Genomic DNA, 12,933 nt, shown 5'->3' with positions numbered 1-12,933 from the left:
ATAATGCACACACTACACAACCCTGTCGCCTGGTGGCGACAATTACTTCCAAACAAATGCAGTCTCAGCTTGTATTTGACAGGCGCTGAGGTGTAGCCTGGAAAAGTTGGGTTGCTAGTTTCATACTGCATTCTTCTGGTACACTACTAGATACTCGTTGCTGTGTCACACACTGAGACTGGAGACAATAACTGTTGGAGAGAGTTCATTCATGCAACTTTGATGCAACTTTTGACATTCATAATCATAACTCATCATCATCACGCGTGGTCTTCCGCGAATAGTGTCAAGCTAGCCATGACGAGATACAGAACTTCCGTAGGACACTTTCAATCTTTTAATTAGCGATGTGTTTTTTTTGTTTTTATTTCGTTATCTCATTAACTGTTATCGCCATAAGTACTATCGTTTAATATTCACTTGATTTATGATTTCATTTTTAATAAATTGTATCTTTAATAAACAATAGCGCTCAATGTACAGGAAAACTGCCCACGTTTCCGGTATTCTTGTTGCTAAAGCTGGCAATTTGACACAAGTCCCCCGAGTGTGACTTCTGACACTCCTCTCACAGCATGGAAAACACACCTCAGTCCAGACTCTACCTCTAGAGAAACTGCCCACAACTTCATCTTCGGATTATGGATTCCTCTACAAACAGTTTGGGTGAGTGAAGCAACGAAAAACGTATTTTGTGTTTCTGTGTAGGCAAACTTACGACGGACAACATGACTTTCAGCATTTTTACCAAACTGTAAAAATGTCAAGCTCGTTCGGCTGTATCTTTCTCAAAGCAGCTTTTAATTTAATATGTAAGTTAACGTTTTACAGTTCTTGCTTTCTGGCGCATTGGTAGGCTATATTTTGGCTGAAGAGGATATAGTGGGGAAAACAGGCGGGCTCCTACAAAATGTTAACAATTAATGAAGTTTATGGTGGTTGAGGCTTGAATTCTTGGACTAACGTTACACCCAATTAAGCAGGCCTAATGGCGCTTGGAAGTTTGTCACTGTTTATTCAGCTACCTGTTATACCTATTTACCGTCAAGAAACGCCCTTTAACCTTTTTATTTTTCAAATAGTGATGTGTTGCAAAATGACAGCAGCACTTGTGTAACTGTGTAGGTGTGTACGACCCTGGCTGCCGCTGCATATCCTGAAGTGTTGCTAAGCAGCTGCTGCAGTTACTTTTTCTGCTGCTAGTTTCGGTTTTAGCGCGTGATGGTTTAGCCTTGTAGTCCAGCAGCTGTCTTTATTTTGACACGCGGGGTCAAGTCAAATTTGAGGCGTGACTATAGCCTAACTCCTTTTTTTTCTGTATTTTTTCATGTACTGTATACAGAGGGGTTGTAACTAATGGCACCAGAGTTAGTTAACCTTACGAAACATGTAGTTTTGTTTAAATGAACGTTTTTTGTAAATGAGGTTTTGCTAAAAGTTACATGATGGTCATCCTGGCTGTGTGTTCTCAGCAGCTACATTAACAGACCACCAGCAGAGCTGTCAGGGGATCAAAGAGCTCTGCTGTCTGGGTAAATATACAAAAAAGTACAAAAAACTTGGCTATATATAATATTTTGCACTGTATGTGATTTTTTTACACAAACGTTTGACTCCTAAATTTTATTGAAAAATTAGTAGGCCTACATTTTGCTCTCCAAGTCAAGAAAGCAACAATCCCGAGTACTTGAAAAGCTCTGCCCCCACAATGCTGGCTGTTTAACAGGAGCTGTAACACTGTTGCACATTGCTGCTTTTGTTGCACATCTGTAGGCCCTGCTGGCCCACTTTATGTGCTGATGTTGTGTTTACTTGTCTTGTAAATTGGTGGGGCGGCAAGGCACTGGGGAACAGTAAATATCACATGAGGACGCTCGCCAGCATCTGTGGGCTAAGCTGCTGTGGCTCAGTGCTGGAGGGAACTGAAGTGTAAAATACAGAGGTTGCCACTCTTCTCGATGACGGTCTCTGTCGTTAATAGTAATTATCTTGTACTAATGCTTCATGATTGAACAGCTTTGAAAAGCTATGATGTGGGTGTACTGATACTGTGCAGCCCTGTTATACTGCAGCTCCTTCCCGTGTCTCACTGTCAGCTGACTGCATGGCTTGCACCATATCATGATCAGATGATTATAACAACTTACTGTTGTAGTTAGTGATGCACAAGACAATACCAATATACAATAGTCTTCTCCACCCATAATGCCCAATACATATGTCTGGTATGCAGAGTTTTTTTTAAACAAAAGGGCTTACATAGGGATGGGTCATACGCCTAGACTGGTCATATGGCTGAAATTATTGGCACATGTTAATAACATTGTTTTTACAATACCAATATATTCAGTATCACAATATGGTAAAAGCATGCAAAATGACATAACATACTCAGCTTGATGTTTAATGCAATGTACTGTGTTTCACTGTTATTGTATTATTACATCACACCAAACTCTTCACACATAATGGACTAATGTCTCACTTGTTAGTTTGTAATCACAGCTTGGAATCCTTCATTTTGGACAACAGGATTTTGCAAAATGAACATATACTGTGTACACGTACAAAATGGTAAGAGTACCACCAATGATAAAAAATAATTTCCCAACACCCATGTATGTTTATGCTTCGTAAAGCTAATATCAGCAGATACTCTGGTACCACTATGTTTGTATGCTGGTACGTCGTTAGTTGTAGTGGATACACAGGCAGAAATATATATATATTTGATTTAATAAATATAACTAGGCCTATCATCAACCAATTATGGTGACTGAGAAAATGTGACAGCATCTTTAGGTCTCTGGACACTCCAGGGTGGCCTGTATTAGACATAAATATAGTCAGAGCGTGTCAAATTGCAATGTGGTAACAAAGAACACCTGTCATCCGCTGTGCATTTAATTAGTGTTCGACCGATATGGGTTTTTTAATGACCGATGCAATATTTAGACAGCAGGGCTGCCGATGGCTGATATATAATGTCGATATCATCATTTTTGCAACTGATGAAATGCAACAATTTAATGATAACAACAACAAATGAGACACAACATTGCTGAACTTAAATGAACATTTATTTAAAGGTATAGTAAGTGATGGAAATCCAATACGCTTTTTTGTCAAATTCAGCGAATATCTCCTCACGTTCACCTAGCTTCCTATTTTCTGTGTGCGCTGAAAGAAAATGTGTAGGTGTTCCTAATGTGTCTTTTTTTTTCTTTAGAAATCTGTACACCCACATACATAAATACACCGCCTAGTTCCCATATTTACAACAAACAGGAAGCTAAAATGCATCACTTCCTGTGAGCCAGAGGGACTTTTCCCAGAAAAGGACTAGAGGTACCAGACACCGAAGCTGTGTCCCAGTTGCATACTAATATGTATGCATCGTATAATACTTACCGTGTACAGTTGAGTGAGTCGTGCACTCGTACTTCTCACAGCTGATGATAGCTAAAACACATTGTTGGTGGCGGTGGACAGACACAGCTCGCAAAAACAAAAAAGTGAGTTTTTGCCAAACACTTTTTCCTCTACTTATGGAAATTTCAAACAAACCTATCTAAACAATCGGTTGACTCACATCTTCTATAATTACAAAAACTGATTGAGTACATGAGCAGTGTCCCAATTCCATAGTACATAGTTTACAGTATGATCTATATATAGCAGTTCTTCAGAGTATAGTTTTTCTACAGTTGGTATACAAGAAACCAGTGTATGGTTAACCAACAGGAAATGATGTATGCGCCAGATGATGAATAAAACGATAACTTTGGAGTGTCACTGCTAATTAAACTCCACTGAGAGTTGAATGTTTTTATACATTAAATACTTTATTGTCTGTTAAATTGTGTCGTATTCTTGTTTCACCACCATCTGCACATCAGAATCTTTTGCAGCTGTGAGTAGCTTCTCCGTGTCTTTTGTGCATTGCATTGTTGGACAATAGTGTCCACCAACAGTACGCTCAAAAATCAAGGGATTTGGTACGTCTTCCTGTCTTGTTTGACTGTTGTAGCTGACAGTCATGAGAACCACAACCAAGTAAAAAAGAAACGAGTTGTAATAAAGCAGAATTATTCTTACATTTTCCATTTTTTCAGTGTGAATAACAAACATTTGGGACACAGTGCAAGTTGTGCAGAGATCAAGAGGAAGTTGCATTAGCAGATGGCAGATATTTCAGGGTTCCCCCCCCTCCCAGAATGTTGTAATACTGCTTTTTAGATTCTGGAGGTAGACAGTTTGTGTGTGTTAGGGCTCAGAGCCTTCTTGGTGCTGACAGAAACGTTTTAGGGTTAGATAATATAAGATAAGATAAGATAGACTTTATTAATCCCACACTGGGGACATTCATGTGCTACAGCAGCTCACAAGAAAAACAATTACACACATCAGAATAACACAAATACACATTAAGTAGACATAGGAGAAGAAATATGCATAAAGTATAAGAAATAGAATTAGTTATAATAATAATAGTAATACAACAAACATGTACACAATAAACAGACAGTATATAAACAGATATACAGATGAATAGAAATGACATATTGCACAGTTGAAGGTAATGGAGAGTAATACATGAATAAATATGCAATGTGCAGAATATTGTCCAGTGATGGCTCATATTGCGGAAACAGCTAGCAGTGCTACATTATGATGTTGCATTAAAGAGTCTGACTGCTGCTGGAATGAAGGACCTAGGCTAGTTTGTCTTTGATCAGTTAAGTTCATAGTTCCTGATCTGAAGCAAAATTCTGCTAATTTTGACATCTTTACTGAAAACGAATACATTCTTTGTTGAATGCAAAGGGGGCTTTGTGGAAAAACATTTCTCAAAGAAAGGTATCGACGAGATTTTGATTTCAGTTACGTATCAGTACTGAAACCGATACCCGGCCCTCGTCTCTTTGTACGAAGTTCCACTTGAGCTGCCACCAGACGTATAAATCAGAAAGAAAGAAAACCAACTCGTCGTGGACATAGTCCACAAACAGGAATGCTTTCTGCTTATTAAATCAGTATCTATAAATCTCATTGCTCGTTACCCAGTGAGCTCATTGCGCTGCAGAGATTAATGCTCCCTCAGCAGTCAACAGACTAGCTCGCGGTTTTGTTATCTGTATGCAGAGCAAGCACGGTCTTGCACAATGTTTGTGTCTGCCTCAGCCAGATATGACAGTCAAACGTGCGACAGTGTGTTGACCCGCTGCCGGCGCTGTGAGCTCACACATGTAGCATCTCCTCTGGCTGTGTGCCAGTTCTTTTGAGAGGCTTTTAACTCTCTCTTCTGAAGAATTGAATTAAGAAGCTTGACTGCTGTTAGTGATGAAATGTTTAGTACAGCTAAAACAGGGGTTTGGCAAGAAATGAGAATGGATTGTTTGGGGGGTTTACGTATTACCGAAACCTTTTACTTAAAGGTGCTGTGGGTAGGATTGTGAAGATCCAGGACTTAGCCAAAAAATTGGAACATCGACAACAGCGGTCTCCTAAGCCCAAAGCTCAAATATCACAATATTTTTGACCAAATACATTGATATTGCAACGTTATTGTAGGGTTGACAATTGGTGCTTTCACAAAACATTAACACAATGAGATTTGTGACAAATAATGATCAGTAATGTGGATATAATGAATAAGTGGGTAATGAAAAATAATAGAACTGTGAGAACAGTCAGTAAAGTAAATTACATCACTTCACTGTAATGCAGCCTGTAAAACCAGGAAAAGACAACACTTGTGTTATGATATTACGATTGTCAAAATCTAAGCCGATATCTAGTCTCATATCACGATATCGATTTATATTGATATATCGCCCAGCAACACAACACAACGCAAAAAGTGCAGTTACAGCGCAGCGGGGGGAGAAGAGAAAGTGTTTCTCGGATATGATGCTGCGCTCTGTTTTACTTCTCACAGGCGACCTCAGATACTAACACAGGGGCGTACAGGATGTTGAGGTGTCAAAATCAAAGAAGTGAGCACAAAGCAGCGAGCGGTGTGCTCCGGGACAAACGGCGTCTGTAGGTGGTTGGCTTGATTACGGAGAACCTGTGTGAGAGGTAGAGAGAGTGAGTGGGTGGACACTGTGAGACTAAGTTCCATGTGATCGTCACACAACTGCCACGGTAGAAACGTGTGCTTTTTGAAGATACTGAAATTAAGCTCACATGAGTTGCAAAAAAAAAAAAAAAGTGGCGTTCCAAACAGAAACAGATTTACTGTAAACTAGGCTAATTATATCTGCTGCTTCCACTCTACTTCTGGCTCTAATCAGGCTGGACAAAAAGGGGAGTTTTTCAGCAACCAGTTGGACAAGAAAGACTGTGTAGCTGCACAGAGACTCGACAAAAGACTCCGATCAGTCCAAGAGTGTGTGGCTGTGCAGCTGTCAGGCAGCCAACCGCCCACAAGACCTACAATGACCCCGGGCCTTTCAGAAAAGTGCAAATCAAATAGAGGATTTGTATTCCTGGCTTTGGAATCCAATTCTGTGGGATTATTGGATACTTGTGGTTTTTCATACGAGTACCAACAAACTCTCAGAGGCCTCACTCACTTGCCACAAAACATGTTTTTTTGATTCATTTTCCTTCATAACTTGAACCACGAATTCATAATTTGCCACAAAATTCTTGTAATTGAATTCAATTTCACTTGGAAGTTAGTTTTAAGAATCTGTATGTAGAAGACCAAACTAATTGACGGTAGGTGACTGGGTTGCTTAAAGCCCCTGATAACATGCTTTCATATCCTATTTTAATGGCCAAAACATTTCAAACATGAAAGAGTGAAGAAGACGAAATAAGAGTCCCTTATCTGCCATGGTTGATATATGCATGCATGCATTGTTTCCTGCCCCTTTTTCTGCATGCTGGTACTTTTTGGGCAGGAATGTAAAGGCGCTGACACACCAACCCGATTATCGGCTGTCTGGCGAGGTCGGTGACTCGAGTCTGTTCGGTGCGTTCCGTGCCGTCGTCAGTCGGAGGAGGAGGAGGAGGAGCCGTCGGCGTTCATTTTGGCCAATTTGACTTGTTGAATCAGCCAGTGGGCAGTCGGACTCAATGACCAATCTGATTGGTGGAGTGCTAGCCCTTGACTAGCGAATCAGTGCACGAGAAAACCGGAGCTGAGTACGCCAGTATCTTCTTATTACTAGCCATCGTATTTTCTTCCGTTCAGCGAGTAATGACAACTACGATCCTTCTTGACTACTATCACCACTCTCTGATGAAAGCAATGAGTGACGACAGCGTGCTCTGTGTTTACTAGGTCTGGAGAGATGTTACGTCATTTCCGTTTTTCATTTTTTGGGCGACAATACAGATTAGCGCCGCCTGCTGTTATGGAGACGTATTACGCTTCGCACACGTGCAGAACGTACGCTCAAGTCGGCGTCGCTTCAGTGTGTTCCGAGGCACTTTTTTGACCCGCTCGGGTTTTGCTGACCAAAAATGCTCAAAAAGTGTGGCATAATGTGCATTTCTCGTAGTAATTTTGACGTAGTAGAGTTAAATGACAAGTTTGAATATTAACCAAAATCCCAGTGCGGTTGCTGTGAATTTAATGTGAATCAAATCCCTGCTTCCCATGAGCTGTTGCCAAACAACTATGAGTCACCCACAGTCTTGGCTTGTAAAAATGTAAAAAATGAAAACAGGAAAACCAGAAGCTCAAAGTAGAGCGGGAAAGTGTGTGTGGGTGTGTGTGTGTGTGTGTGTGTGTGTGTGTGTGTGTCTTCATTTATACTGTATTAGACCAGTGTTGTCCTCTGATCTGATGAAGTCTGATATCATCCTCCTGTCATTCATTGATTTGATTTGAGCTGTATAATTGATCTATATACTAAACAGATTGTAGTCTGAAGTACATTCTACTTACATTTAGGAGTTGCCACAGACATGCATTTGTGACTTTCATTTGGTTTATTCCAACAGTTTTGTCTGTTTTATAACAATTACAGACATCTAAATCTGTATTTTATTGGAGTTGGCTGGATGTTTGGTTTCATTCATTCATATTCAGCTTGCGTGTTTCTGACTTTGAATGTTTCCTAGTAAAACAAACTCTCAGCACTTCATTTGGTGCATTACTTTTGATCTTGTGCTTCCAAATTAAAATGTTCTCGGTGCACCAGTTTCTCTCATATGAGGACATGTACTTCTTCCTGTTTAAAGACAGTACAGGTTACGCATGAATGTGTTTAAGGCCAGTGGTTAAACTGGTGATCTAGGGTGTTAAAGGTCTGGTGACAATTTTCCGTGCTTCGTTAAAAATGTTTTCCATCAGGTGTGACGACATAAACATTTAGTTCAGAGTAGGGCTTCGCGATATATAAATAACATATGCGATAACGTTGTTGAATATCGCAATAACGATATTTCTTGCGCTAAACAAACAGATATTAAAGTGTACTCAGTTCTGCTGCTTTCAGTATTCTGCTAAAATACATTCAGATTGCTTGTTGAATTTAAAACAAATTAAAGGAAATCATTTCCAACATTCTTTTATTGAACTAATTGAACATTACATTGAATATAAAAGGCACCACAAACATACTTACATTTTAAAGTGCAGTTTTTTCACTGACATTTTCTTTCAACTAACACCAAAAAATGTCCGAGTGTCTTTTGCGATATGGCGCAGCCTTTCGCCATGTGTTCACTGCGCCAGTTGATATCGCGATGACGGTAAAAAAAGCCGATATACTGCGCAGCCCTAGTTCAGAGTGTTTAGGTGTTGTTAGACTTATAGCAGTGCACAGCAATACCGTCTGAAAGGAGGTTAGTAAGCAGCCAGAGAGTCATATTTATAGTTTTCTGTATATTAAAAGGACTGTCACTCACGGTGACTGTCGTGACGTGCACTTTGAAAAGACGAGACATCCTCGATAACGAGGAGACCCATCCTATTTTAATTTGGACATCAGAGTGTTCAAAAACTTTTATTGTGTTCTTATGTTTAACCTTCACATTACCACCGCCACTACCAGTAAAACCAGACTATAAAACACTCCATTCATCTAGTCCATGTATAAAACCAGCAGACTAAGTATAGGATCCCACTGCCAAAAACAGATCCTGTGAAGAAGCTCTCCTGCAGCAGCAGTGGGTGTGGTGCCACCATACTGCCAGTCATGGCCTCGCCATAAATACTATAAATACATACTTTTTAAAAGCCAGAGCCTCCTTTTTATGTCATATCAGTTTTGAATCAAGAATCAATTCTGAATCTAATCATAACACCAAGAATTGCAATCGCAATCAAATTGTGAGATTTTCCAAACATTCCCACATGAATTATGTTTGTATGTGTATGTTAAGGATATTTAGCCAGTGATGTTGGACAGTAAATGACACTTTCATTTCATTATTCTTAAACAGAATATACTTTCGAACACGTCTCTCTGTTTTTTAGCTTAACTGCAATACCGCGGTCACGTGACGCCTACCGTGGGTCTGAGCTCGTCATCACCACAAAGAAACGTTGGCCTGCACATGTGCACGTTGTGTCTAATGACATGGATTCATTGATTCTAATGACATGGATTCATTGATTCTAATGACATGGATTCATTGATTCTAATGACATGGATTGTGCCTGATGACATCGTGTCTTACATGTGGATTCAAGGTTTTCTAAACAAAACTAATCATCAAAAGATGGAGCAAATCCGACCTTTCGTAAGTTGGGGAGCTCAATATTCCATGACACATAATAACATTCCATTTGTGTTGACTATTTATAAGGCCTATATGCGAGAGTACCTGTGTAATGTCTTGTATCGGAGAAATGAAACATTTCTCCGTTCTCAGCTGAGGTAGACACATTAACTAGCTTAACAAGCTGCAGTGTCTACCATTGCACATTAGCCTAGCAGCTAGCGGAGTTTCCTTCTGTTTATAGCTTTATCCCGATAAAACGGCACGGTTGAATTTCAGCCTGCATGCACGTTTCATAGCCGAAAACAGAGCGGCTTATATTGGTTATATTAGAGAGAGCATTGTCGGCAAACTTTATTTATTTTACTGTATTGACAAAAGAGCTTTCTGAACTGTCTGTGGAATGGATCAACGGAGATGAGAGAAACCATAAATGACAGCAAAACTCAGTAAAGACTCTCACATTGAGCTGAAATGGTAACACTGTGCTGCAATCTTTTTATACAGTCTCAGGCTGCAACATATGTTGTAAGGTTTAAGCCCATGTTTTTCCGGGGGTAACACAATTCACTTTACCGGCAGTATTGACAATAGATAAAGCCACCATGTCTTGAGAAGCTCTAGCTTGTTGTTTTATTGTTCACTTTTAACTCACTTCAACTTTGCTATGTCTTTTACCTCTCTCTTTTCCTCACAGCGGCACTCATACGCTACTCTCCGTTACCGCTCGCTCTCCTTGCGCGACCACACGGGCACTGGCGTCACTCACTTAACTTCCGCTACTCTCGTAAGGGGGTTGATACCGCGGGATTTTATTGCTTTTCAACCGCGGTAAGAAAAAATCCATACCGTCCCAGCCCTATTTGCAATTCAGTGGACTAGGGACACACTGCAATAAGAGCCAAAAAGCCAGAGCCTCCTTTCTATGTCATATCAGTTTTGAATCAAGAATCAATTCTGAATCTAATCATAACACCAAGAACTGCAATCGCAATCAAATTGTGAGATTTTCCAAACATTCCCACATGAATTACACATAGGGCTGGGTATTGTTTAAAGATTTCCGATACCGGTACCAATACCGTGAATTCGATACTGGTTCCTAAACGATACTTTTTTGACACCAATTTTATATAAAAAAAAAAAGAAAAAAGAAATTACAACATTACACACAAATCTTTTTATATATTTTTCAGCTCCTACTACGTGAGCTCTCTGTAGTTACTCTGTGTAACGTAGAGTTTTTCCTGCGTGTCTCTACTACAAGTAACGTTATACAGCCAATCACATTATTAGATCTCGGTAGAAACATGCTGCGTGCTCATTGGCTCACTGACGCTGATGAGTTTGACTCCTTAGGTATTGAAATTGGGTATTGAATGACAAGGCATTTTTCAATACTCGATACTTTAGAGCCAATTCGGTCGGTGCCTAAGAAGTATTGAATACCCAGCCCTATTCCCAAGAAAGACTGCACTGAAACACAACTTAGAGCTTCTGGAGAAAATCAAATCAAAATATTTTTGACCAGATATTTCAATGTCGATATTGTGGCGATTTTGTTGACTATTGGTGCTTTCACAAAATATTACCTCACTTGTATTCCTGAAGAGCCACATTTATCAGCAGTGTGGTATTTATATGTGCATGCAGGAGTTGCAGATGGACCCAAGCTGAGGTCAAATTCAGCAATAAACAGTGCCTTTGGATGGGAAACTCCAACTTCCTGTTTGGTGTACCACCTTCCTGTCGAGAATTGGCCAGATGTAGACAGTGTGATGTCGCGTCCAGATATGTCTAGCAGAGTGACAATGATACAGAAAATGATCCAGTAATGTTACGTGTCAGCCTAAGTTTCCGTTGTCCGGTAATTACCGGTCATTTACTGGGAAAAAAATGATGAGGACCGAAAATTGTAATTGTCTGTGGACATAATAGAATAGGCTACAGGGATTTTCATATCTTTCGTTCTTCCGTGTTTCATTTAAAATAAAAAAAAAGACTGTAGCGTATCTGATAAAGGAAAAAAATATGTCACACTTAGGGTTGGGTACCGAGACCCGGTGCTAATATGGCACCGGTGCCTTAACGACCGCTATCTACCGGACCGGTAGAAGAGGCACCAAAACCTGGGCTGGGTTTCGGTGCCTCTTATATTCCTGCGCTGCTCTCTAGTGCTCTGAAACGGACGTCATAGAGGCAACAGAAACATTGTTGCATTTGATGCTAGTTAAAGTACTCATATTGTGCTTTTTGGCTTTTTCCCTTTCCTTTATTGTGTTATGTATCCTTTTTGTGCATGTTATATGTTTACAAAGTGAAAAAGCCCAAAGTCCACCCCAAAGGGACTTACCATCTCCAACAGAAAACACTGTTCACAAACTGCTCCAAACAGCTCTGTTGTAGTCCAGCCTTTACTTCCCTGACAAACGTCCCTCACACTCTGCTTCTGACTGGCTAGTAGTCCTTACCTAGGTACTGTCAGGACACGCCCTCATACTCTGCTTCTGACTGGCTAGTAGTCCTTAACTAGCTACTGAGCATGTGTGACTCCCAACAAAGATGGAACAGAAGTGAGATGTCTCACTCTGTAGCTAAAACAGAGAGCTCAACACACAGGGTGAAAAGAGGAGCTGCAGCAATGTGCAGTACGACAAAAATATGGTGTTTTTTGAAAATTAAACCATGTAAACCTATTCAGGTACAACCTCTAAATACAATTATGAACCTGAAGATGAGCATAATATGAGCACTTTAACATTACACTTGGCAGCAGGTAACGTTAATGTTAGCCTACCGTTAGCTAGCAGCTGGATTAAACACGGTTAAAATGCTGACAGCTAACCGATGTAAAGTATTTTACTGTAGAGGATTCTAACAGTAACAGTAACAGTCTGCCGTTGTCACAAAAACAACAGACGGTATGTTTACTTGAAACTCGCCTCGCAAGCCTCGTGGTGCATTCAAAGGTATTGTAAAATACCCTTTTCCCATCTAGAGGTTGTTTTTGTCATTTACCAGCAATTTACTGGTGAAATAAGTTATTGTTATAAGTTGTTGTTATTACATTTTTTATTTAAATCATTTAATTTTGACCATGTGGCCTTAGCAATGAACAAGCTGCTCTTAAATGTTATTAACTGTCATTTTGTGAATAGGTAGTTTTAAATCTTTCTAAAAGTATCGGTTCAGGCACCGGCACCACTTTGAAAGTATCGTTTTAGCACCGGTATTGGAAATAATCCA

At 39.9% G+C, this 12,933-nt stretch overlaps 1 protein-coding gene across 3 annotated transcripts in view; it reads left to right on the top strand.

Moving 5' to 3' along the window:
* Positions 1–162: 162 nt before the first annotated feature.
* eml3 (EMAP like 3) overlaps positions 163–12,933 on the top strand; it is a 57,274-nt gene continuing 44,503 nt past the window's right edge. The window contains exon 1 of one of the 3 annotated variants that reach the window (XM_078276360.1): positions 163–666. In XM_078276360.1, the coding sequence (XP_078132486.1) occupies positions 642–666 (25 nt within the window). In that variant the 5' untranslated portion in view covers positions 163–641. The remainder of the gene's footprint in view (positions 667–12,933) is intronic. The other 2 variants (XM_078276359.1, XM_078276361.1) reach the window with 2 other exon arrangements.

Source organism: Sander vitreus, chromosome 19, assembly GCF_031162955.1.
Source record: "Sander vitreus isolate 19-12246 chromosome 19, sanVit1, whole genome shotgun sequence".
NCBI classification, from domain to species: Eukaryota; Metazoa; Chordata; class Actinopteri; order Perciformes; family Percidae; genus Sander; species Sander vitreus.
The sequence above is the reverse complement of the archived record's forward strand: the minus strand, read 5'-3'. Positions and strand labels throughout refer to the sequence as shown.